Source organism: Drosophila biarmipes, chromosome 2R (assembly GCF_025231255.1).
Source record: "Drosophila biarmipes strain raj3 chromosome 2R, RU_DBia_V1.1, whole genome shotgun sequence".
In the NCBI taxonomy this organism is placed as follows: Eukaryota; Metazoa; Arthropoda; class Insecta; order Diptera; family Drosophilidae; genus Drosophila; species Drosophila biarmipes.
In genome coordinates this window covers 18316033-18341315 of record NC_066615.1, presented here as the reverse complement: position 1 = coordinate 18341315, position 25283 = coordinate 18316033, and the positions used below count along the sequence as shown (strand labels likewise).

The 25283-nt window shown below is 42.8% G+C and overlaps 5 protein-coding genes across 15 annotated transcripts; 4 read left to right on the top strand and 1 right to left on the bottom strand.

Annotated features, from left to right (window-relative positions):
* The first annotated feature begins 2287 nt into the window (after nt 1-2287).
* LOC108022364 (carbonic anhydrase 1) lies at nt 2288-5630 on the top strand. 2 transcript variants are annotated; one of them, XM_017091245.3, is made up of 2 exons: nt 2288-2415; nt 4695-5630. In XM_017091245.3, exon 2 carries the CDS (start codon nt 4720-4722, stop codon nt 5608-5610), a length of 891 nt encoding a protein of 296 aa, XP_016946734.1. In that variant the 5' UTR covers nt 2288-2415; nt 4695-4719; the 3' UTR covers nt 5611-5630. The 2 variants fall into 2 exon arrangements, with proteins under 2 accessions (XP_016946734.1, XP_050743429.1); XM_050887472.1 differs by having other exon boundaries at nt 2292-2415; nt 4681-5630.
* Nucleotides 5631-8146: 2516 nt separating this feature from the next.
* LOC108022379 (daisho1) lies at nt 8147-8489 on the bottom strand. The gene is made up of 2 exons (XM_017091260.3): nt 8334-8489; nt 8147-8267 (listed from the first exon to the last, which is right to left on the bottom strand). The coding sequence occupies exons 1-2, from the start codon at nt 8407-8409 to the stop codon at nt 8215-8217; spliced, it is 129 nt and encodes a 42-aa protein (XP_016946749.1). The 5' UTR covers nt 8410-8489; the 3' UTR covers nt 8147-8214.
* A 1238-nt stretch (nt 8490-9727) lies between these two features.
* On the top strand, nt 9728-10042 carry LOC108022946 (daisho2). Its single transcript, XM_017092162.2, has 2 exons — nt 9728-9856; nt 9917-10042. The coding sequence occupies exons 1-2, from the start codon at nt 9790-9792 to the stop codon at nt 9988-9990; spliced, it is 141 nt and encodes a 46-aa protein (XP_016947651.1). The 5' UTR covers nt 9728-9789; the 3' UTR covers nt 9991-10042.
* A 132-nt stretch (nt 10043-10174) lies between these two features.
* On the top strand, nt 10175-19906 carry LOC108022947 (inositol-pentakisphosphate 2-kinase). Of its 8 annotated transcripts, XM_050887549.1 has the most exons (12): nt 10175-10284; nt 10344-10493; nt 10818-11483; nt 12110-12262; nt 13201-13301; nt 14700-14963; nt 15042-15100; nt 16151-16297; nt 16965-17022; nt 17519-18100; nt 18698-18933; nt 19012-19906. In XM_050887549.1, the coding sequence occupies exons 3-12, from the start codon at nt 11141-11143 to the stop codon at nt 19172-19174; spliced, it is 2106 nt and encodes a 701-aa protein (XP_050743506.1). In that variant the 5' UTR covers nt 10175-10284; nt 10344-10493; nt 10818-11140; the 3' UTR covers nt 19175-19906. The 8 variants fall into 8 exon arrangements, with proteins under 8 accessions (XP_050743506.1, XP_016947652.1, XP_050743505.1 ...); XM_017092163.3 differs by lacking the exon at nt 10344-10493 and having other exon boundaries at nt 10821-11483; XM_050887548.1 differs by lacking the exon at nt 10344-10493.
* Nucleotides 19907-20068: 162 nt separating this feature from the next.
* On the top strand, nt 20069-23198 carry LOC108022948 (calcium and integrin-binding family member 2). Of its 3 annotated transcripts, XM_017092164.3 has the most exons (5): nt 20069-20268; nt 20352-20386; nt 21103-21242; nt 21333-21455; nt 22875-23198. In XM_017092164.3, the coding sequence occupies exons 1-5, from the start codon at nt 20218-20220 to the stop codon at nt 23090-23092; spliced, it is 567 nt and encodes a 188-aa protein (XP_016947653.1). In that variant the 5' UTR covers nt 20069-20217; the 3' UTR covers nt 23093-23198. The 3 variants fall into 3 exon arrangements, with proteins under 3 accessions (XP_016947653.1, XP_043947900.1, XP_043947899.1); XM_044091964.2 differs by lacking the exon at nt 20352-20386 and having other exon boundaries at nt 20171-20268; XM_044091965.2 differs by lacking the exons at nt 20352-20386; nt 21103-21242; nt 21333-21455; nt 22875-23198 and adding an exon at nt 20444-20850 and having other exon boundaries at nt 20077-20268.
* Nucleotides 23199-25283: the final 2085 nt, after the last annotated feature.

The following is a 25283-nucleotide window of genomic DNA, read 5'->3' as shown; positions in this document are numbered from 1 at the left end:
TATGGGCAAAACTTAAATGGTGTTACATTCTTAGATTACAAACATATATAATGTGCTTGGAACTACCATCACCAACTAAACATCATTTAAAATATTAAGTCACTGACAGTGTATCAAGATCGATTTACTCTTAAATGTTTAAAATCGAGTTAAGGTGTTTCTTGTTTATAAAACTTATTTAATTTCGAAACACAACATCAAGGCCACTTTTATTTAAATATTAAGGTCTTTTTATCTAACAACGTCGAGAGTAAATTCTTCTTAATTTGAGGAGCGTTTCTTCTTAAATTTGTATCGAAGAAGTAAACCAATTTCAAGCTGATCAAAATTGAAACAATACTACTCTTACACTTCTTTCAGTGCATTGATTCGAGGATTTTTATCTTCTCCCCCGTGTCAGCGTCTACAGCATAGACAAATGAAACACTGAAGTGGCATAAACACGGTTATCACTTAGCTGCCTTTTCAGTCCCATGTCGAACGTGTAATTCGATAAGCTTGGCTTAAAAAATAGCCATAGCTCCAATGAGTCGATACACTTTTAATAGTTTTTGCTGCTGCAGCCCACGGTGGAGGACGAGGAAAAGTTCTTCGAAACTTTGCAGCTTCCATCGCAAACTTTTGCGCTCCGATAAACAACAACAAAGGGCCGGGGTGGCTGCAGAGGAAGTGCTCGATTCGATGCCGGAGCCCGAGTCAAAGGCAAAGTGTTGACAGCTTGATGCGACCACTCGCACACAGGAGCGCATGGATTCACAGGATCTCGGAAGGACCCTGAACTTTGGACAGCTCGAATGCATTGTATACAAATGCAGTTTCCATTGGCTCAACTGCAGGCCAAGTTTTGCTTTTCAATTTCAAAATCCGACCCGAACAAAAACGCACACATATGGATGGCAGCAGGGAGAGTAAAAACTTTCCAGCAATACAAAAGCAAGTCTCGGCAAAGTTATGCCCCACCCTCCTTGGGGTGTTATTAGAAATTGAATTAGATTTCATTTGGCAGCAGGGAGAACAATCCCCGATCCACTTAAGGTGCAAAAAATCGCCTGGGCTGCTCCCTTCAATAAGTTGCCCTTCGCGCACCCTCTCCATTTCGGTAGAAAAAACGCGCTGCAATCACATCGAAAGTTTGCAATCAAAAAACTTTGCTTCCTGCCCAAAAAAATTTGCTTGCCAAAAAATAACCTTAGCATTAATAGACTACAAAGTTGTCTTTAGACCCGTAGACCCCCGTCACACTCTGCTCCCCTTGCTAATCCTTTTAATTTTAAACTTCAACTTTCGCCGGCGAGCGGGGAAAATAAGATGGAAAATAGCCGAGTGGAAGTAGAACCAAACATGCGACGCACTCGGCGAAAGTTTTTTAATAACAAGTCCACAGGACTAAGGACTAAGACGAGATCCGTCGCAGCTATCAACCGGAGGGGAGCAAGGGAGCACCCGGCACTGCACGTACATTGCATACATTTCCCGCTTTGGTCCGATGCCTCGACTTTTGTTGCCCGAAAACCCGAAAACTTTCAGCATCCACTGTGCCCGGGGCGGTCGAGGAACTCGTCCTCTCATCCGCTAAAGTCCAGCCAGCGAAATGCAAATACAAGTTATAATAATTTCTTTTCAATCTCCGACCAAAGCAAGCACTTAAGGGGATTTTCGTTACAGCGACGGACTTAGGAGTGAAATGCAACTGGCCAGGACACGAAAATAGGAATGGCATAGGATGGTATGGCATGGCATGGCATGGCACGGGGTGTATTTGTCATTCGGCCTCGTCACTTCTGTGATTGCGCTGAAATTTGCATAATTCCAAGTAAACAAGCAATTTCATTGAGAGGGGCTGCGTGGGAAATTGGCAGCGGAATTCGAAATTAATAACTCTTTGCAGTCGAAATTGGATAGCATTCGGCAAAGACAATTTCGTTGGGAGCGAAATTAGACAAAACGTTAATCAAAGGCCAAGGACAAAAGGCCATTAGGTGAAACCTCCTGCGAAACTTTGTTTCCTTTGAAGTGCTTATTTTTTTTGAAAAACTGCTGTTTGCCGCTCACTTGAATTATAAACTTGTCCGATATATTTATTTTAACAGTTTGTAGGTTATTATTTTACAAAAAAAAAAAATATATATAACAACAAAAAGTAATTTTTAATTAATAAACTATTAAGATGTTCTTCTTAGTTTCAAAGAAAAAACCTGATAAAATACCAAAAACCAAGTAAAACTTTTCCATGAAATTTTCAAAGTGTATGAGGGGGGAAAAAAAGCAGTCGCAGCAGCCCGGAAATTCCTATCGAATTAAAACTTTGATTATTTTTCGTGCTCGAAAGTCGAAACACCTGGCGAAAACACCGAGTTCCAGCATATCGCATTGATTTGCTAATTCTGTTCGAGCAGCTCTGAGGGCGGAAAGCAAGTAAGTTCCCAACTTCCTGGCACTTTCAACCGGCAAAGTTTCGCTTCGGCAGCGATAAAAGTTGTCCCCATATACATATTTCCACCCAGGAGAGTGCCAAATAAGTGGCACAATAAATTCGTTATTATGCTGCTACTTATGTCAACTCACCGCGCTGCAGCCATATTTGTGTATTGCCGAGTCAAAAGTTATCGCCAGTCCGAACTGAACAGCAGGACCCCTTCCGCATTTTCCGTTGAGTGGAGTCCATAAACGAAAGCTGCAACGTGGGGCAGTAATTTCCGCCAGTTTTTGCCAGCCTGCCATGGTCTCAATTTAATTACTGGGCAGCAGTTAATATTGACAGTAGCCACAGCTCACCGTAAAAACCGTAAAACCGTTTCAGCTGGGCATAAACCCATGAGCCTGTCAATCGCAAAAGGTCGCAGGCCAAAGCCAGCACTCTTTATATGTAGTACACATCCTGGCCCTTCTGTAAACAACTTTACCTATAACCACAACAAACGAAAATGCGACATTTTAGCCCGTGCCAGAAGAGCTGCAACAAAGGCCAACAACAATTTAAGGACAAATACAGAGTTATTTTTAATTTAAAAGCATTTTGAACCCTTTAAAAAATACTTTTTTTGGGCTAAAAATTAATTTTATTTTTAGTAACTAGCCACAAAAGCCCCTTTTTTAAATACAGTGCCTGCCAGAATTTAAGTCCCCTTTATAAAGTTTTATGAACCACAACCTGTCGGGAATTTTTAAGCATTCGAAACCTTAAATCCTTCCGGCGTACAATGCCGCTGGCAATAGATGCTTATTTTATGGAAGCCGAGCCAAGACCAAAATCCCAATGCAATTTCACTCCTTCGGCTTGCCCTCCTTGGGGACTTGGCAACTTTTAATGGCCTCACTAATACATTTAAGACTCTGCATAAGCACACATAAAGCGGAGGGCGGGACGAAGAATTCGAGTCCTGTACACAAATAATTACATGGCAAAATATTTACATTTCGGTTTTGGCTTATGCACCAAATAGGCCAACGCAGACAGTTGCCCAGAGGTGCTGAGGTTTCGGGTTTCGGGACTCGGGCTCTGGTTCGGTTTTCATTGGGTTTCTGCCGGGCCAGCAACTTTTTGGCCACTTCATATTTCATAAAAACATGCATTATGACTATTTTATGAAGCACGCGCCGAGAACTTTGGCAGTCAGGCTGCAGGACGCCCCCCGCCCAGGAGACCCGTGTTTGCTGGCTATTTATTCGAGTTGCCCTGCTCCTGGTCGTCGTCCTGCTCCTGGTCCTGGCACAAAGCCCCATAAACCGACATCGTTGTGTGTCCCGGGCCTATCTGCTTTATGGCTCAGCGCTTCCAGTGCATCGGTGGCATGGAGGCCCAAACAAAGGAATCCCACATTCATGGCCTGTGGGGGTCACAATTTCATGTGCCCTAAATGGCTCACTTCGGAGCAACAAAACTCGGACGCACATGCTCGTAAATGTGAGCCTTAGAAGTGTAACTGACCTAGGCCAATGCAAATTAATAATGCGACCTCCCTTCGAGTGGCAGGCATCTCGCAAGGAGGATCCTCAATATCCTGCAAGAGCACTGCACCTGACTCGCTCTGCCCTTCGAAATTTTGATTAGCTTATCCTCCTGCTCAATATTCATCTCTCAAAGTGACGGGTACTGACTAGGTTCGCATTCCAGCCTGTTGAGTAATTAGTTGATTACCAGGCCCATTCAATGAGCCGGCTAATTGAAAGGCTAAGCTAAGCATTGCATCAAGGTCCTTGCCAACTGATTTCCGATGCATTAACCAAGGTTATGGTTTCCTCTTTACTTCAGAGGGAAAGATATGTTCAATTAACATGGCATACTTTATAAAAACTCTGAGCTTTTTCATAGGTTTTTCTGCCTTTGACTCCTTTGTGTTCGTAGTGCGGGCTTTAGTCCTGTAAATTAAATTTTTTTTTTATTTTTATTTAAAGATTTTTAATCAAAAAACTGAAATTTAAATAAAGCTTAGCATATTACAAATATTTGTATTGTTATTTTTAGATAGAGTATAAGAAACTCTTTGCAGCATAAACCCCAAACACCTGAGCCTAATTTTGCTCAAGGTCTCCAAATATTTCATTGTCTGCAATAATAATGACATAAATGTAACTATTTTGATCCCCCATTTGGTTGCTGGTACAGGATTAATTTTAACCCTTGCTGGTGAACCACGTATAACAATTTCCATTTCTTGATTGACATTTTCAATTAACTAGCAACTGCCTTTTAGAACCTGCCCTATCCCACCCAACGGAATGATGTTCCTTCCGATGATTGACTACTTTTGGTGGAAGTTGATCAACTGTTTCGGGCTGGTAATGAAGTTGGCCGAGGATTCGCGGGTTGTTATGGTGCTGGTCAGCTGCATAATGGCCGTGACTTTCATACTGAACATTAACTCGGGGAGAACTATCCTCCGGGATGTGGCTGATACGATGGCCAACAGGAGGTTGAAAGCCAAGCTAGATCGCCAGCCCTCGCCGATTAATATTGCGGAGAATCGGGTGACCAGAAGGCAGCTAAAGCTTCCTCTGAAGTGGACGCACTACGAGGACCTTCCGATGGCGACTGTTCTGGAGAATAATGGGAGTACAGTGATCCTGCGGATTTATACTGCCCTCAAATTTGTGCCCCACCTGAGTGGAGCCGAGTTGTCGGGTAAATACCACTTTGTGGAGGCCATCTTCAAGTGGGGCACCTTCCAGTCCGAGCACTCAATTGGCAAGCATCGGTTCTGTCTGGAGATACAAGCCCTTCATCGATGTCCCCGGGAAAAAGGAGCCTCTGAGTACCTCACCTTGTCCTATCTACTCGCAGTGAGCCGCGTCAAGAACGAGTCCCTCATGGGGATCTGCGATAACCTGAAGTGGATCCTGCACCCAGGATCTTCGATTGAGCTGCCTCCCTTCGAGTTGGGCACACTGCTTCGACCTTTCACCGGAGGCCACTACACCTATCACGGCACCTATGATAATGGCGAGGTGATCCTGCCCACCATCTGGCTGATCAACCCGGAGATATCCCATGTCAGTTCGCATCAGTTGGCCCAGTTTTCAGCTCTTTATCGAAGGGATGGCAGCAGGATCTCCAGCAATTCCCGACAGGAACAACCGCTGGGCAGTCGCAATGTGTACTTCAATATCTAAAAAAGGCTATAATAAATATACCAAGAAATGTGTGCATATTTCCTTTTAAGTTAAGTGAGATCTGATAATAATTCTCTATTCAGTCTTCTTTCAGTAAATTAAAACAAATTCTCTAATTCCAAATCCTACTAGTCAAAGTTGTCCGTTAACATACATTTTTTCAAAGGACTTAAGGATACTTTTTTTGATGTATTGCTATGAAAGTGCGATTAGCAAGGTCCCTTACAAATAAAGCATGAGAAGGTGCACAAACTCTGTGGTCATTTTTGCATCTTTACGAAAAAATCTAAAAATCGTCACGGAGACTGACGATAAAAGTGAACTCTGACGACGTGTTTGCAATAAGATCTCTGCTCCCAAACTCACTGCCTTTGAAAGTTTGAACTGAAAAGCTAAAGCCTTGCGACGTGCATGGAAATGCGGTGAGTTCCAGGGTCCAAGTGGCCATTGCTCCAGGAGCAGTTGAGCATTTCAATTCGTGCTTGGCACCCCATGAGCAGTCAGTCAGTCCCTCGGCCTTTGACTCCGTATCCTGGCCAACTATTTGCCTATTTGACCGACTGTCTGCAGGTGCAACCAGGCAGATAGCAGAAGTGCAAAGGGCAGAATGCTGGCCTGGCACAAGGGAGGGACCTGGGGAATTTGTTCATTTCGTTCTGGACTGAGGAAAAATTCAAGGAAAAAATCAGAGGAAATGCCTTGCAGCGGCAAATGCTAAAACAGTTGCGAAAATTGTCGAAATTAATTTTCAATAAACGCCCGCTGGCCAGAAAAAGGGGAATCGAATACTGATTGGCTAAAAGTTTCGCTCAAAATTGCTTTGAACGGGGAGCCGCACAACCTGAACCTGAACGTCTGCCCCCAAAAGCGAATTGCAGAATTCCGGAATAGGGATTCGGGGATAGGGATCCCGGATTCGCAGGCAGGCAGGAAGGAAGGAAGCCGGGCAGTCGCTTATTGACTTGCCCAGCATCACCCACATCCACCGCAAAAGTAGGAGTCGACTCTGGGTGGCAGCATAGTTGGCTACTTCAAACGCGGCGCAAATTGTTCCTGGCTACGGAATTCCTTCGCACGCAATATCAAAAGGATTAGCTCGCTGCCCCAGAGGTGCCCCCGAGTCCAGGCGGCTAAGTATATATATATCACTTCCACCGTCAGACATTTTGAACTGGCAACTCCTATTACGATTTATTTCAGGCGTAAAACCAGCGAGGGAAATATTTGCGGCGAAAGTTTAAAATAATTGTTGATGTAACGAACCATATAGAGGCGTGGCCGGGGGCGTGGCACAAAGTAAAACAATGGCCCCCGCAAAAGGAGAGGTTTCAGTAGTTAAAACTGGCAGCTGAAAACTGAAACGGAGGCCAGAACAGGACAACCAAATAGTTTTCCGCCGGGAAATTGTTTCAAGTTGCGCCCAGTTTCGTTAGCATATATACATATAAATATGGACTGTTGTTCTCGAGTGGCCACAGTTCCAGCCCAAATGGCAAATCTAAGCAAACAACCCATCTCTGCCGCCTGGCCGTCAGCAGTTTGCAAGTAAAACAATTAAAACAAGCTCCAAACAATTTCCATTTAGATGCGAATAACAAGTTGCAGGTATTTAAGTGTACTGGACGCACAGGTCTAGACCGAGGCGATGAGTGCGAAAGTGCGACAGCCATTGATTTGCTATCAGTCAACAAAACATTTCAGAAACAAATAATTAAAAAGTGTTTACAAAAAATTATAAACAATCGGTTTGATTTTATATTGTCTGCTTTCGATATAATTACCATTAATTCGCACGTGTCGAATCATCAATTAACAGAGTGTCGTTTTGTTAATCAAAAACGGAGCAAAAGAACCTAAAGTAGAACCTGTTTTTTTTACTCTATCTGCAGGTGTTACAATATCAGTCACAAGCCTTCTATTCAAACAAATTGCAAAAAAAAAATGCATTTAAAATTTGTACAATTTTTAAATTGCGACAATAACAATAATAGTAAATTGTAAGCAATTAAATGTCGACTTGACAAATGATGATAATTATTAATGCTTCAATAAAATATACGTAAATATATTACTAAGGTTTCTGGGATTTCTCTAGATTGTTATACCAAAAAAAAAAACCAAAACTTCTGTCTATTTAATTTATTAAATTTTAAATCAAAATGGACAAGATGGTTTGCTCCACCTTGTGTGGTGGTTACATTCTGTCTTTGGTGTATAGATCCTCCACCGCAATTTGGGAGCCCTTTTATAGACGCACTTTAGCCCATAATCTGAACACTTCCAATCTTAAAGATTGCCTAGGTCAAAAGATAGGCTTTTGTTTCTATTTCCAGCCTGTTTAAATAACATACGAAATTAAATGATTTGTTTTGTGCAACTGCACATTGCTTAATATAATTTTTATTTTCAGATTTTAAAGTCCAGTGCCCTCTCAATCTACATATTCCTGGTCTTTATCAGCTAAAGTCTCATAAACGTTCTATTAAAAATTTATAAAAATAAATACCATTTTTATAATAAGTAATAAAAAAAGGTGTTGTAAATTTCATATTTTTTATTTAAAAATCCAAATTGGTAGCACATAGTCAAAGTCTTTCTCCAGTCCTAGCCGGTGCGGATGTACTGGGTGTTGTCGGTCTGGATGAGCACGGTTCCGGCTGAGATGTATTCAATATTTTATTATAATTAATATATTATTTTAAAAACCGTGCTGTAACACTTACGCTGGGGAGCGGGCTCGGCATTGGCGAGGGCGGCGAACATGGCCAGGAGGAGGGCAGCGGCTTGGAAGAACTTCATGTTGGGTTTGGTGGTTGGTTGGTTGTTTATTACCGTGGTAGTACTGAGATACTGATGCCCCCTCTGTGGACCGGGAGCTCTTTTATAGCTGATCGATCTGCCAGCGATCGGGGCAATTCCAGCCCGGGGGATTGCACAGGTTAAAAGATCGGCTTAATCTCTCAACTCGTCAATCAGAGATTCGCTTGTTGTTGATGCAGGCGGTTCGTGTGAAGCGAGAACCTGTCTGGGATTTCTACGCAATTCAATCCATGCCGGTTATTGACATTCGCACATGTGCACACGTAGACGAGCGACTATTAGAATAACTGGAACCGCGCGCCAACAGCGCAATATGCAATCCAGTTTGGTCTGTTTACAACCATACCCCTTTTGCGGAGTTTCTCTTGAAAAGGGCACTTCATTGTTGCTACTGCCAAATTCTTGGTACTATAAAAATCAAGTATTAAACAAAGAAAATTGCCTGGGTCTGATTTTCCCAATATTTAAAAAGCCTTCATTGAAAGCACGATATTCTTAACGATTCCGCACCCATTGCGAAAGGTCAGGTTCAAGAAATTTATATGAATGTGCTTTGTCTACGCTCGAGGTATTCCCCCATTCTGTGAATTGTTTAAAATCTATAAATATTAAGCTGGAATTCTCTTATAGATTTTGTTCAACCACTCAGTAAATATAAATTTAAAGAAATAGTTTTTAAATAACTATATTTTTATTGATAATAAATACAACAAAGAATTTTTATATTTAAAGTATTTTAATAATTTAGTTTATGAAATGAATAGAACAGGGAGAGAGAAGTAATTAGATACAAATACTTGCTCTACACATACATATATTATACTTGCTTAAAAAAGAACAACTATAAATGCAAATTAATTCCTGAAAATAAATAAAATAAAATAAAATAAATATAATGAAACATAAGGATTATATTTTTATCGATAAATAATTTAACAAATGTTTTTTGGTAAATTAAATGCGTTTCAGAGAAGTAAAAAAAAGTATTTGCTAATGAAGATTCTATAATTAATAAATAATAAACATTGATCAATTTTAAAAATGCTAGGAAATTAAAATTTAAAAAGTAGAGTTTTTATTAGGATAGGAATGAGAAATATTAAAGGTATCAATTTGCACCTTTAAGCCTATTGCTTTTGTGGAGGAGCGCTCATCGGTAGTCTCCCATATCAGCTACTCGGGCATTATCAGCTTGGAACGCGCTCAATTCCCGATCGTGACCCTGGGGGATTCCGATGCCCATTGGAAATTCCTGATTTCCAAGCCCCAAACGTTGCGCTCACTGCATCGGACCCAGCTATAAAAGCGGCGCTCCCTCGGATCGGCAATCAAAGTAGAACTTGAATTCACTCTGTAAACATGAACTGCCTGAAGATCTGCGGCTTTGTCTTTGCCCTAATCGCTGCTCTGGCGACAGCAGAGGCTGGTGAGTACAAAAGCCACAGTCTTATCAAGAGGCTGTAACTTATCAGATTTTTCTCAATAGGCACCCAAGTCATTAACGCCGGCGGACACACACTAATTCAAACCGATCGCGGTCAATATATACGCAAAAATTAAAATTAAACAGCACAAACACAGTTTTAAGCAAATAAAAAATATGTAAACAAAACCAACAACCTTTGTTTAATTTTAATTTAAAAAGTGCGCGCATTTTGGCAAGAAGGGTCACATTGACAGAAAATACTAGACTTTGGGGGAGTTGGTAACTATTCCCGCCGTGGTGTGCACACACTGGCAATGATCTCAGCTGATCAGCTGTTCGAACAAAACAAAAATATATTTCAGTTTAAAAGTTCGGTTCGGCATTTCTTTTAATTTATTAAATTGTAAGGAACGTTAATATAAATAGAGGTATGTCTTGTAATCGGCAACTTGTGAAATTATTAGAAAAATGTATTTCTAAAGCCCAGGCCTACAACATATGTAAACAAGCCCAGCTTCATAGCTAGAATGTGGAATACCGCCTTTGAGATCCTTTTTAGGATCCTTTGGGTTTAGTCCTTGGTAATAAGGATTAACTAACTTTAAACTGATTGTCCCACAATATTTGTATACTGCTGGTAAGGCTACATCTTTAAAGGTTTGAGTATCTTCAAGATTGACCAAGTCAAAAACTTAAAAATGTCAATTAATTTTAATTTAGAATAAAGTCAATTATATAAAATTAAATAAATAAATTAAATGTGCAGAGCTAAGAGCTCTAAAACCTAGTAATTAGTCATGGTGCTTACCAGTTTCTAGATTCAAAAGTCATTTGCTAAAAATAACAATTTTCCATAGTATATAATTTATTGTAACTTTTAAAGGGTGATACAAATACTTTCAATAATATCCATAACTTTATTTTATTTTTAAACGATCTAACATACCCTCACCTCTTGCAGCAGCGCCTGGCGACCTGACTTCTGAGCCGGCGACGACTTCCTGGCTGCTGCTTCTTATCGCCGGTCAATAAATGTGCATAAATGCGCCCACGACAGGACAAATAGCAAGCAGCAACGAGCAAGGACTCGCAGCCACAGAAACAATAACAATAGTCAGGCCGCAGGACTCGACCACAACAAGCCACAATCGGCAATCATCAACACTGGCGCGCCGCAGACTGAGAAGGGGTCAGAGGTCGCAGAGCGAGGCGGCTTCTCGATTTCTGAGGGCGCCAGTTGCATTCTGACAACGGCAACGAACCAAAAACACCCGCGCACAAGCCATGACAGCTGCACCAGAGTCCCACTCCCCGGGAGCCCGAATCGGCATCGGAATCGGGCAAAAACTAAAGCTGAAGCCCCAGTTAGAGCCACATCGGACGGCCAAGAATCTGCACGCCCTGCTGGAGCTGCCCGCGGCGATGGAACTGCGCCAAATTGAGTTGATCTATCGGGCGGAGGGTAATGCAAATTTGGTGCTCGCCTTGCCGCAATTTAAAAAAGTTTTACGTTTGCCAAAAATGATATCCAGCAGACTGCGGCAGGCGGAGCGGCATGAGCCGGAGGACGAGGCTGCCCAGCCGGAAGGGCAACGCGACTCATCCACCGGGGCCGGGGCCGAAAAGGGTTCGTATCTACACGTAAAAAGATGGGATGCAGGTTCTATAAATTACCCAAATAAGAGAAGAGGTTTATAGTTCTAAAGTAAGATCAGTTTTTGTAAAGTTTACTGTGTATATAATCAGCCTCTTAAAGTTTGTTCGACTTTTTAATGATCAAGTAATTTGATACAACTTATCATCAGCTCTTCTCGCACTAGAAATGTGAAGGTTTAAAATAAAAGTAACCCAAACTTTTTCCTAGTGCTAGGGACAGCCTGTTATTGTTAGCTGGTCTGCCTTATACTTTCCTCCATTTTTTTATTTGTTGGACAGGAAATGGTTGCGTGCAACTTCAAACACCCAGACAAGCTGCTGCTCCATTGCCCAGCTCCCAGCCAATTTGAGTATTGTGCTTTGGTTATTGCCCGCCTGGCTGGATTTTGACCCACCATCAACCACCAACCGCCGCCCACTTCCTTTTCCCGTTGCCCTTTGCCCTTTTGGGAATCCCTCTATCTCTGTGCATCTTTTGGCCATTGCATCAAATGTGTTTATTTCATTTATCCACATTTCTCCTATGTTGCCCCGTGCTGCTGCTGATTCTTCTGGACCATCCTCCATCTCAATATCCACCTCCATCTCAATCTCCAGCTGGCGACTTGACAATGCCGGATTTTATGGCTTATATCGGGATAATGCGCCGTCTATTAGGAAATGAGTTTGTCTGCGGAGCGGATATTGTTGCCATACCAAAGGAAGACGATAGATTCTGGATAAACGAGCACATACGCGACCAAAGACCGGGTAAGTGCACTGTGCGAAAGTAACTATCTTCGCCAAGTTTTGTACTAATGTACTTCTACGTTTATAGTCTACTATTATGTATATATTTTAATCAGTGCCTGTTTATTTTGACCAATAGTAACAGAGAGTAGATTACATTTTTCAAAGGTTACCTACTTATATTAGTTTATATCATAATGATTCCCATGTGTTCCGATGGATGTAGTAGTTAAATAGCTTCTTAAAAATGATGCCTTATAATGCTCCAATTATTTAGGTTCCATTATTTTTCGATAGAGCTTCAGTGAAGTTTTTCTCAACTTGAAAACCATTCACGCATACCGATTTTCCCCCGCTATTCGAGCGGATATCCACTGTAGCATGTTGGTGTTGCCATATTGTGGTAGCAAATTTTGTATTTGATCAGCTTTTGCTGCAGTGCCTCCCTTTTGGCCTTTCCGCTGCAACCGCCACCAACGGGTCCTTCGTCCTGGCCGCCATCCAAAGCCTTTTAGAGCCACTGCAATCAATCATAAACGAGCGTTTTAGTGCTCCGTCCCACGACCCACGTCCCAGGGCAGTCCCTTTCACTGACGTTTACGATGGAGAAGATCCTTTGCTCCAGTTACCAGTTTCGGTTTCAGTTGCTTTTTCAGCTGCACTTGCCGGCGCACCAGCCCGTCCACATGGGACTGATTAGTGGCGGACGCCATAGTCGTGGCCATATATCAAAATCGGGTTTATGCCCGGCAGCCAGCAACAGGCTGCGGAGCTGCAGCACTGGCCAGCGATTTATCATTCACCTTCGCCGTCTAACCCACCGCCAGCGGCGTCTATATATCAATAATCGCCGGATGCTGGCGCTTGCACTTTACATTCATTCCCTCCCCCCTAGCATAGCCCCCCGCACTTGCCTGACTTTCCCGCTTTTCATTTCGTCTGTTTTCCAACCGTTGCAGTTTCGCGTCTGGATAAGGAATTTGTGGGGCCATTCGGCCTGCTGCTGCCAGATGTGACCCAATTGCCTGCCACGTTCGATGTTTTACTTGCCAATTTACAGGTGAGTTGGTCGTCGTCAGCTGCTCCAGCTCCTGCTCCGGGTGACCCAGCGCTGAGGCTGCTATTTCGGCCGGAGTCGGTCGTGTTGCTGCTGTCCAAATAAATTGTGTATTTTGAACAAGGACAATATTGGCATTTTTGGCCATATGTGCTGGACACGTTAGCTAAAGCTGCCGCCGTTCCTGCTCCTGCTGCGGTTTGGTTGCCTTTGTGCCGGGCCGCACACAACCGCCCACCCACATCCAAATTCGTAGCTAAACCCTGGCCAAGGACCATAAATCAACGGTTCTTTGTTTTGAATTAAAGTGGGCAACAGTGTAAACACTTTGTTGGTGTTACTTGCAACCTTGCCCCATACCCCATACCCCGTACTCCGAGCCCACATCCCACATCCACTGGCCATTTCTATTCGTTTCGTTTCGGTTTTGGACTGGTGCGGTTATAAAAGATTCCGAAATTGCTTTGAAAGTGCCGCCATAGCTGCAACTTTTATTACATGCCCCATGTCCCCCAGCGAACCGGACAGCCGTGGGTAGCTTAGCTGGCTGGAGGCACATGTGGTGGGGGAAGCCCCCTGCCCCACTCGAAGGACTTCAGGGTACCGCGATGTTCGATCATTCTCGGACCGCCGTATTCCCTCTTCATTTCTTTTTTTTGCAATTTTTTGGCTATTTGTTCGCCGTGCTCGGTGGGTACATATTGAATTTATGGCTTTGGTGCCAAAGCATTGACCGAAATAAAATTGCCGGCAAAGGAAACAAACAAGCCGCCGAGCAGGGGCAGCTGAAAAAAGTCCATAGAAAGTGGTGCCATACATATGTAGTTATATATACAACGTGGCCGTAACTAACGCCATATTGTGTGTTCCATTGCGGGCGAAAAAATAGGCGGAAAAGGTAAGAGCCGGCGAAAAAAACCATTTAATTGCGGCTTTAAATGTTAATTTTCAATTTCAAGTTGGGCAGCGCGAATGGAGGACTCCGCCCCATGCCGTGCCGGCCGTGGGCTCCATAACTCATCATACAATCAGCGCAACAACTTTTGTTTTATGTCACAGCAGCAACAGCAACAACTGCAGCAGGAGGAGCAGCAGGAGCAGGAGCTGCAACAGCGATAACCTGTCCGAGGACCCCGATCCCAAACCATGCGAAACCATGGTAGCTTTATTCATGATGGCTTCGCTTTTTTTCCTGCTGCGCTCGTCGCTGCATTTTCAAGTCAAAATGGCATCAACACCGGGGCAAAAGTTCGCGGTACACGGCAGGCATAATATTTCATGGCAGGACATGCCGGCACCTTCCTTTTACTCCATTTCCTGGGCATCGGCATGGGGGAATCGGGGGAATCCGGGGAGCAAGAAGGTGCAAGAGCAAATAAGCGAAACGATATAATTTTGCAGGCAAAGGGCACAACAGGAGATGGAACCGGAGGAGGAGCAGCAGGAACCAGGAGCAGTGTCCGCCGTCTGGGCGATACATATGCCATCGAAATAAAACCCAAACAGGGCTGGCTCCAGTTGGCAAGTGATGTCAACGATTTATTTGATTTAATGCCGGCCGGAGCAGAGACAAAGCCAAACGAGGAGCCCCGCAATCAGGAGGAGCAGCCACCCCCAGCCCGGGACAAGTGCTGGTGTCGCTTTTGCAGCATGCAGCTGCTGAAGGTGAGTGAGTGGGGCGATATCGAAGGTCATTTGGGTTTTATTCTGCTGATTCACACTCCCATTCACTCCCTTCGACAGCTGCACAATGGGAAAATCAAACGTTTGGGCCACTACTGTCCTCTGGATCTATTCTCCGGGTATGTCATCGAACCCTGGACACCGTACACCTAGCATAGGGTATACACTGTACACCGCCTGCCGTCCGGACAATGAAAAGGGAGCCGGAGCTCCTCTGGCACGAACATCGAGTCATAAATTTCAATCTGCTCCATTTGCGTGTCCTGTCGTGCTTCATAATTCCAACACTTTCGGTTACTGTTTGCCACTCCTTCTGCTTTAGTGTCGGCTCTTTTTTGCTTTATTATTTTTTTTGCCTTTGCCTGAATAGCCCGGACTGCTCGGGGTCCACTTCAATTGCAATCCCAGTTTCAGAGCTCCAGTCCAGGCCCCACTCATTCGTTTATTTGCGGCCCGCTGTTTCAAGTCAAGCGTGCATCCGTGCACAAAATTCAATTTGCTTGCGCTTTCATTCCGGTTTACCGCCTGCTCCGCATCCTCCCCTGGCCCGGTCCCCACTTTTTATGGCCGGAGCACGAGACCCCGACACCAACCCCTCGAAAATTGTTGCCAATTCTTTTGCCTTTGTTTCGGGTGCCAGCATCTTCCGCATGTCCCATATGCATATACATCAGTTTTAATAGTAATATTCATAAGTACAGCACGCGACGCAACGAGCTCTCAGCCATAAGTGCCAATCAAGAGCACCAAGTTCATATAATGTCTAGGAATATACTATACAATACCTTTAAAAAACCTCGATGGTCGATGGACCAGTTCCTTTATATAGATATAAATGAGAAACACATAGGTCAATACTTTTTTATCTAATCACTCTATTCTACATTTTTTATGGAAATTCTACTCTTTAAATGTTGTCTTCATAAAGATTGTGCTTTGTATGTTAACTTATTTGCATTATCAAATTCATTACCATTCTTTATTAACGATGTTTTATGTTTTGTTATATATTTTCTACTTTTAAAACATTTTGTTAAGATTCTGGCATACTTTCTTTGGCTAATGATCATAAATTGTCCCCACTATATAACACCTTATCATTATGATCTGCACTGTACAAGAAAGTGGTCCGCTGATGCATTTTCCCTGGTTCTTTTCTCTGCTTTTAGCGCACCCAGTCGTATGCTCGATGCCTTGGATGCACTTCTCGCCTGCCCGCAAAATAATTTACGTGTATTTCAGAACGGCAATTTAATTTATGGCGATCACGCGAATTCGATTTCCTTCGATGAATTGCACTCGCGTGTCTTTCCCGGGTAAGTCGGACTTTCTTTTAAATAAATACGGCTTGGCTGTATAAAAAATGAAACGAAAACGTTAGCCGGTGCCGCTTGAGATGGAAATCCTCCTCGATTTCGATGATGGACAGGGGGAGATTTAAGAGCTGGGAAAGCGAAGATTTGGGCTTTGATTCCTATGGAAATCCCTCCATTTATTTCCATGGAGACATACTTTATGACATTTCAAACTGCCCGAACAGTTGCCTTAATTACTTTCTCCTCGAGTCTTGGCTTCTGTGGCATAAATTTTCATGAGCAGAGGAAGGAAAATTCTCGACAATTTGGCCACACGCAAATATTCAATAAATAATGCAAGAAGCAACAGCCAAACACAAATTCTCGAGTGCCAAATGCCAACATGGCCATTTTCCCGACTGCATCCTCCCTGTCCCGATCCCCCCTACCACCGATCCACTTGGTTTTCAACTTTCTCTCAACCTCTGAAACAACCCACCACCACCCACCTCCGACCACGTTGGCCATGTTTTTCCGTGGCCGTGTCGCTTCAACACCTCTTGGCACCACGTTGACAACGCCGACGACGACCACACGAAATGGGAATGCGCATTGAAAACGCTAACAAACAAAATTCAACCAATGCCAACGCCATCGCCATGGCCATAAAATCTCTGAAATTCTCCAGTGAAATTATGGTGCTTATAAAACATTTGCTGGTGGCCTGCCTGCTCAGGGAATACAAGGTGAGCTACACTGATACAATATTTATGGATTAGAATTAATACTAGTATTATAGAAAACTGTTTTCCTAAACAAGTTGCTATTAAAGCGTAACATATAACATTATGTTTCGTTACTTGTCTGTGACAGATTTAAGAAAACCTCTTTAATTTTGAAATTGTTTCCAATTCCTAAATATTAATATTATAGTAATAATAATCTGTTGGAAAGAGGCAATGTATTATTTTGTAAAATCAGAAGTAACATATTTCAAAACAAGTGTTTAAAAATAGTAGCATAGCCTGGTTTCTATTCAAAGATTAACCACTTAAATTGTAACATTTTTTAAAATATTTGATAATAACTTGTTCACACAAATTGTAAAATCAATAGGAAATTAAACTAAAATACTGAGTAAATTCCAGTGTAGTAAGGCTATCCAATTCTCTTTGCTTAGCAACATAAAATCATTGACAAGGCAATGGGCAGCTCACACTGTTTCGATTTTTCCCCGTGCAGGACCCGGAATCCAACCCGGCAGAGAGCCGCAATCAGAACCAGAGCCAGAGGCAGGAGCCCCAGCCGGAGCAGCTGAATCAGAGTCGCGTTTCAATTGCGGCGACGGAGACAAAGACCGGAGCTGCTGGAATCGGCGCCGCTAATGTTGTCCTGCCGCTCGGGGGCGGGGCAGCCGCCCCTCTTGTCACTGCCGGTCAGTCCTCGCCGAGTACAAGAGCAGCTGCTGCAACAGCCACGACCCAAAGGTACACAAAGGTGGCCAGAATGGAAACAACAACAGTGGCAGCAGCCACGTCGAGAAGCCAACTGTCCGGCACGGTGTTGGCAACGACAACGGCGACGACCACGGCAACTGCAACTCGAACGGAAACAAAAACGAAAGCGGAACCGGAAACACAGGCGGCCCCTGGTACGAGTCGCAATGAGAATCAGGACGAAGGCCGAAATCGGAATCAGAATCAGAATGAGCCTGCGAATCAAACGGCAACCCGAACTCAAGCACAAATCAGCAAAGCGGAAATACTTCGCTTACCAAAAAATTGTGTGTTGCAAAAAATTTTGAATTTGCAATTGCAAGTAAAGGTAAGCGAGCCAATCAAACTACTAGCTGGCAAGAAGACCTCTGTCCGGCCGGATTTGTTTATTTTTCCTGCCCCTCCCCGGAGAATCTTGGCAATTGCAGATAGTTCGAGTTGGTTTTTTATACCCTGGCGGGGCAGATTGCCATTTTGGGGAATGGTTTGCTGTTCCAAGCCTATTAGCAATATTTGTTTTTAGACAGATTCCTAAACTATTCTTTAACAAACTATTCTCTAAATCATTTTTCTTAGGAAAGAGAATAAACATTTGGTATTTGGCTCACAAAACATTATATCTAAATATTTTTTTAATAGTTTAGGAAATTAATACAAAAGGTTTTTAGAGACAGTTATTGGCTCTGCGTGAAAATTGATTTATTAACCTTCCTGCTTTAGAAGATAATTATAAATCTTTTAAACAAATCTGTTAGCAAGGGTATTCGAAAGCCTACCCTAGAAAGTCGAACTTCCCCCTTGTTTTTTCTCGAACTGCTCAGGTGGGCAGGGAGTTGCAAGTTTATTCGAAGAGGCGGCTAAATGGGCAATGGATGGCGGCCAAGTGGCTTTGTGCAGTCGGAGTAACATTTCTTGGCCATTGCAGCGCCACTTCGACTTCATGTGGCATTCGGGCTACGCCGCCCACTCCCAGCCCACTTACAACTCGCTCCGGGGACTGCTGGCCTCCGTGGAGGAGAGAAATGAGCTGGAATTCGAGCCGGACGAGGAGCAGGCTTACATGGTGGGAGCCACTGCCCTGGACTGCTCGATTATGTTGACGTTTCAGGAAATCGAAATTAAATGCGAAACCGATTGCCCGGCTGGCAATCCCGGCCAGAGGTAAGTATTATCCACACAATTCCGCAGCGCCACCCCTGGCTGCTCCAGCCTGCTAATCGAATTCCCAATCTTTTCCAGCGCTGCTGCCCTGGCTCTGCAGCCCTGGTGCGTCTCCCTGCTGGGTCATCACTTTCTAACCAAGCTGTGTGTCCTAGATTTGGATCCCAAGCCCGACAGTCACTTTCATAAATTCATGGCGCAGACACGTGAAATTGAAAAGTGCCGTCGAGCATTAAATTAATTAATAAACTTTGTGCCCAACTAAAAGCCGCACGCATCGACTGCGCAGCTCACAAAACTGTGCTACACTTTCCTCCTCAATAGGAATTTAGTTGCTCTTTTTTGCGCTGCGGCCTTTCCAGTTGTTTTTGTGCCCGCTTGTTAAGGGGCACGAGGGTATGTTGAATTCGAGTGAGTGCCTGTAACTATGTGGTAATAAGCAGGCGATTGGTTGGGCTATCAAGCGCTCAAAGTGTCAGACAGTCGGGCTAAGACTCTGCCTGCTGCTGGTTTAAATCCGCCTAATTGGCCGGAAGCGAGGCTAATCCGAGGTCTTACTGATGTCTGCGGAGATTTTAATTTAATAACTGCGGAAACTAGATTTCGGGTATCAAATGTTAGTCCTTGAAGAAAGCATTTAATCTAAAATAAGAAGACAGCGTAAAATAACTTAAATGGCTTAGACTATGAAATATAAATTAATTTTAAAAGAAACGCATGAAAAACCGTAAGATAACTTCTCTGAAGGTTACCTAAATATACTTTAGCTAGGTGACAAACCAAATGCCTTTGTGGGGTACCTTCTATTCGTTAGATCCTCCTAGTTCAGCTTGGTTTTTCCATATTTTTCTAGTTACTTTGTTGGGCCGCACCTCTAAAAATGGTTTTTGCCGCAGCTTGACAGCGAAAAAGGCAGCGGGGGCGAATAAACCGCAGGATACACGGCGCTATCCTACGAAAGCTACGATGCGAGGGTATAGTTATGGGGCCTAGGAGTAGGTGAGGAAGTGGGAGTGGGACTGGCGGTCCTGAACACTCCTTAATTAATTTCCATGCGAATGCGGCCGCCATACGCTGGCCAGGCGCCGCAGGATGTGTCCGGAGCTGCGGAACCGTGGAGCTATGCAAAGTTATGGCGCTGGGAGTTGGCCCACACAGTCGGCTACAGTGTCAGTTGCCATTCACGCTTGGGACTAACCAGTCTGCCCGCCAGCCACGCGAAAAAACCAAGCCAAAACCAAACCAAAACGAAGCGAGGCGCACCGAAAGTGCTGGCCAGAAACGATGGGCAACAAAGTTGTGACATTCACGGAACAGGAACTGGATGACTACCAGGTGAGCAATCAATCGGTCAAAGCGAGCCCAGAGCTAATTCCCTTTCATGCATCGCCATTGCTGCTGCTCCGCAAATCGGAAAGGATTGCACGTTCTTCACGCGCAAGGAGATCCTGCGGTAGGCCATTTGTATTCCCCTAATAAGCCAAAACTATTCCATTTCATATGGCGGCAGACAAAGCCACGGAGCACCGCCTGCTGCCATTGTTCGGAGCATCCCATTGTTTGCCCATCGGCGGCAACAAAAACCGGGGAGCAGAAGAAAATACCCACACAACAGACTCTCGAAAACACAAAGCCCTTCATCTGTGAGCCCTTTCACCCCGCTATCACATCACTTTCTATACCCTTTGAGAGGGGGATTACCCCTAGGGCGGTATCCCCATTATTGATCAGCATTCCGAACGCTTTTAGGCTTTCTATCCATCTAGTTGGTTCTAATATACCGAAAGATCGTTAGGGCCTAGAATTGTTTAAAACTATACATTAGGAATAGCTATACCTCACAGAAGTATAATATAGATGGTGATAGATATTATGTATAAAGGGACGGGAATACCCCGGTAATTAAGATAATAATAATCGCCAATTATAAATCTGATTCTATCATATATATATATTATTATATATATTAGGTATAATATAATATCTTTTATCAGAGTAAAATCAAAGCATTAACTCGTACTTCTTAATGTATTATTTAGTTAAAGAAGTCTTAATACTTTTATTTATAGATAGTTTGTGTTGTTAGTCTAGTTCTGAGAAGGGCCGAGGGTATTTCCAACTTCGGGCCCTGGAGGTCGTCCTTCACCACTGTTTTTCTATACGTTCCAGGGTTCATAAACGATTCCGTGAGCTGCGCCCGGACTTGGTGCCCCGTGAGATGACTGGCCAGGCCTCCAGTGTGAAGGTGCCCTGCGAGTGCATTGAGAAGATGCCCGAGTTGCGTGAGAACCCCTTTCGCCGGCGAATATGTGCGTAACAAAGGACCAATGGATGGGCAAAGCAAAGCTAAGCCAAGGGCCGTCCCTCGAAGAGACTAAAGCAATTTTCCCTTTTCGCAGGCGAGGCCTTCTCACGCGATGGGCAGGGCAATCTATCCTTCGAGGACTTTCTGGACGCCCTCTCCGTTTTCAGCGAGCAGGCGCCGAGGGACATTAAAGTTTTCTACGCTTTCAAAATCTACGGTAAGTTCCGGTTACCCCTTGTTTGCAGCTCTTGTGGTTGGTGATGGGAAGTGAAAATATTGTAGCATGCCGAAGAACAGCTAAAGTTATGCTATGCAAACTTTCATTAGCATTTCAAAAAATGGAATGGGTTCCATTTCATGTGCAAAAAAGTACAAAAATATATATCAAAAATTTTAGGAAATGAAGTAAGCCACTTTAATGAAATGGTTAAAGAATTCCATTGGTCTTATAAACCTAAATTTAATATAATAATTAATGGTATCTAAATAATGGAATTGTAAGTTAAATTATGAAGTAGTTGTCTCATTATAAAACTAAAATACACACAAGTTACTATTTCATAGTACTCCAACTATAAAGTAGAAAACGAACTAACAAAAAAGTAAATTTTTAATAATTTTGGATAGTTAAGTGAATGTCCATATTGGTTCATTTAACAAACAATTTTATTATGTGCACTGAACAGGATGAGATAGATACATAAATTGATGATTGAATATCTAAGTAGTTAACTATTTAATTTACCTGAGTGTGAACTAATGTAAAAACTTCTAAAACTTTCCAAGGTGTTGAACAGTTTAGTATAATATATTTTCTAGCCCTTCTGGGTGCCATCACTAGAGGTGGAAAAGACCAGCTTGCAAGCTGCATCTTCATTTGCAGCTCCAGCAGCTGCTGGCCAGCATTTTGAGGCTTTGTTTATGCATTTGCGCAGCCCGTGTTTATTGTCTTTGGCGTTGTTGGCCTCGTTGCGTGCGTGTGTGCGTTGGCCCTCTTTGCACTGTGGCCTTTAGAGGGGGGGAAAACGGGAGGGGCATGCGGAAAATGTCCCTGGCCGCCAAACGTGGCGTACAACTCGTGGGGACTCGCACTCGCGGCCCGGCAATTTGTGGCGCCGTTCCAGGCTGCTATTGTTGTTTGCGCCAGGCTGCAGGGCCAAAGTTCAAGGACAGCCATAAATTCTAATAAGCATTTTAATTGAAATTTAAATTAGAAACTCGAAAAATGCCACCATACATGTGGGGCAAAAGTTGGCCTGCAAATTGATTGTGCAGTTGGCACTCAAAATTAATGGGCCAAAGTCCACAATCGATGGGATGCAAAGTGTCTCTCAGGTCGAGTGCAGTTGGAATTTTTGCTAAACTAGTTTCGAAAGTCGGGCAGCTACACTTTATTTCAATGTGCATTATTAGATTGACACAAATTGAAACGTGCAGCAGGCGATTACCTGTGCGGCCGAAGGACGCTGCTAGGCAAACTCGGTTTGGCACACATCACTTGACTTTTGTGCAAGAAAATGTCAAGTTCTGTAAGCCAGCCGTCTCCGCCCACCACATCCTGTACCCTTTACACGAGTAGTATAACCACCCCCGGCCCCCACACACCCCGTACTTATGTCTGGCATAACTTCTGCAGATTTCGACCAGGACGGCTTCATCGGGCACGCTGACCTCATGTCCTGCCTGACAACAATGACCAAGAACGAGCTGAGTCCGGAGGAGCACAAGCAGATTGCCGACAAGGTAATCGAGGAGGCCGACGTCGACGGCGATGGCAAGTTATCAATTTTGGAGTTCGAGCACGTTATACTCCGGGCCCCCGACTTCCTCTCCACCTTCCACATCAGAATATAAAATTGTCGTTTGCCGGGAGTGCACGGCGGAAAATAAAGTATCCTTTTGGATCTCATGTTACTTATTACAGTAATAAAATGGAAATGGTTTAGGAATGTTTACCTGACTTTCAGTACGTTTTATACTTCAGTTTAATAACCTAAAGGAAAGCAATCATTAAGTTTTCTATTTAAATTCGATACTTTTTCTAATGTTATGGCAATGGATCAATGATTATTTAATTTGGTATAGTTTTTCACGTTACCTATGTATTATATTTATAAAGAAAAAGTTAAATTTTTCCATTTTAACTCTGCACTTTTTCTCACGTTACCTATTTTGACTATTAATGAAATGGAATGGGTCAAGGACTTTCCAATGCATCTAAACTCTCTTCTCTCTTGGTATAAAAAGATCAAGGATGTTTAATTATATTTTACAACGACTTCTATTCAAATTGGTCAAAATAAAGCTGTTAGATCATATCATACCTTTAAATTGTTTTGAGATCTTTAAACTTGTATAGACCCACATTTCCCCAGTGCTTATCCTTTTTTAATAAATTGTTTATGTGTGCTTTTGCCCCGAATTTACATAGCCGAACAGATAGCATAAAAGTGCCATCAGTGTGATTAAGCTGCCCGTCCGGCTGCAGGCTCCGTTGTGGGTTTAGGGTTTGGATTGCCGGCTCCGGAGTCCGGAGCTCGGCTTCGGTTACGGGTGCTGCAGACTCCACGGGCCAATTGTCGTGACAATGTGCATGTCAAATGTCAGGGAGCATTATAAAATTTATATGCCCATGCATGCAGTCGGGTCGAATTCGAACTACAGTCCTGCCCTCCTCTGACCCCAATCGGACGGGGAGCCACGGCCAGTGGAAATCGGCCTGCCCCCAGGCCACACACTCTCGTAAACCAGACTCTTATCAACGTGGGCGTGTGCACGAGTATGTGCGCACTGTCAAAGTTTTATCAATTTTGCCAATTTTCAGCTTAAACTTGTTTGACATTTGAGCATCTGCCTGTCGTTCCAATCCCATTCAATTATTGTAATTGCATGTGCAAGGGGTGCCGAGGGCAGAAGAGCAAAGGGGTCGAATTGTGGCAAGTGGACACTCGTTGGATCATTCTTGAGTTATGAAAAAATTTGCAAGCCTCACACACGGTCCCTTGGCATTCATAAAATATAGATATTTGAAAAATACCATCAGGAAGGGAAAATTAAATATTTCAATATTAATTCTGTTCGTGAGCAACAACCATACAAATGCATACAAACAAACATGTATGCAAATATAGAATCCTCTGGGTTTGATTTAAATAGAAATGTATCTGGGAAAAGAGCATAAAATCATAATAAAATCATAAGAGAATAGAAAAATAAAATAGATAGATAGATAGGTAGATATAAAGATAGATAAATAGATGATAGATAGGTAGATAGATAGATAGATAGATAGATACATAGATACATAGATAGATAGGGAGATACATAGATATATACATAGATAGATACATAGATAGATACATAGATAGATACATAGATAGATACATAGATAGATACATAGATACATATATAAATATATAGATAGATAGATAGATAGATAGATAGATAGGTAGATAGGTAGATAGATAGATAGATAGATAGATAGATAGATAGGTAGATAGGTAGATAGATAGATAGATAGATAGATAGATAGATAGATAGATAGATAGATAGATAGATAGATAGATAGATAGATAGATAGATACATAGATAGATACATAGATAGATACATAGATAGATACATATATAAATAGATAGATAGATAGATAGATAGATAGATAGATAGATAGATAGATAGATAGATAGATAGATAGATAGATAGATAGATAGATAGATAGATAGATAGATAGATAGATAGATAGATAGATAGATAGATAGATAGATAGATAGATAGATAGATAGATAGATAGATAGATAGATAGATAGATAGATAGATAGATAGATAGATAGATAGATAGATAGATAGATAGATAGATAGATAGATAGATAGATAGATAGATAGATAGATAGATAGATAGATAGATAGATAGATAGATAGATAGATAGATAGATAGATAGATAGATAGATAGATAGATAGATAGATAGATAGATAGATAGATAGATAGATAGATAGATAGATAGATATATAGATGCTGCTTTTATTGTCGTTAGACTGAGACCCATAAC

What these genes read in the sequence shown, in the direction of transcription:
- LOC108022364 (XM_017091245.3), top strand. Translation starts at nt 4,720, where the DNA reads ATGATGTTCCTTCCGATGATTGACTACTTTTGGTGGAAGTTGATCAAC.
- LOC108022379 (XM_017091260.3), bottom strand. Translation starts at nt 8,409, where the DNA reads ATGAAGTTCTTCCAAGCCGCTGCCCTCCTCCTGGCCATGTTCGCCGCC. An exon ending in TGCCGAGCCCGCTCCCCAGC is followed by an intron (nt 8,268 to 8,333) that starts GTAAGTGTTACA and finishes AATACATCTCAG; the next exon opens with CCGGAACCGTGCTCATCCAG.
- LOC108022946 (XM_017092162.2), top strand. Translation starts at nt 9,790, where the DNA reads ATGAACTGCCTGAAGATCTGCGGCTTTGTCTTTGCCCTAATCGCTGCT. An exon ending in TCTGGCGACAGCAGAGGCTG is followed by an intron (nt 9,857 to 9,916) that starts GTGAGTACAAAA and finishes TTTTCTCAATAG; the next exon opens with GCACCCAAGTCATTAACGCC.
- LOC108022947 (XM_017092163.3), top strand. Translation starts at nt 11,141, where the DNA reads ATGACAGCTGCACCAGAGTCCCACTCCCCGGGAGCCCGAATCGGCATC. An exon ending in CATACGCGACCAAAGACCGG is followed by an intron (nt 12,263 to 13,200) that starts GTAAGTGCACTG and finishes CAACCGTTGCAG; the next exon opens with TTTCGCGTCTGGATAAGGAA. An exon ending in GCAGCATGCAGCTGCTGAAG is followed by an intron (nt 14,964 to 15,041) that starts GTGAGTGAGTGG and finishes TCCCTTCGACAG; the next exon opens with CTGCACAATGGGAAAATCAA.
- LOC108022948 (XM_017092164.3), top strand. Translation starts at nt 20,218, where the DNA reads ATGGGCAACAAAGTTGTGACATTCACGGAACAGGAACTGGATGACTAC. An exon ending in AGGAACTGGATGACTACCAG is followed by an intron (nt 20,269 to 20,351) that starts GTGAGCAATCAA and finishes CAAATCGGAAAG; the next exon opens with GATTGCACGTTCTTCACGCG. An exon ending in CTACGCTTTCAAAATCTACG is followed by an intron (nt 21,456 to 22,874) that starts GTAAGTTCCGGT and finishes TAACTTCTGCAG; the next exon opens with ATTTCGACCAGGACGGCTTC.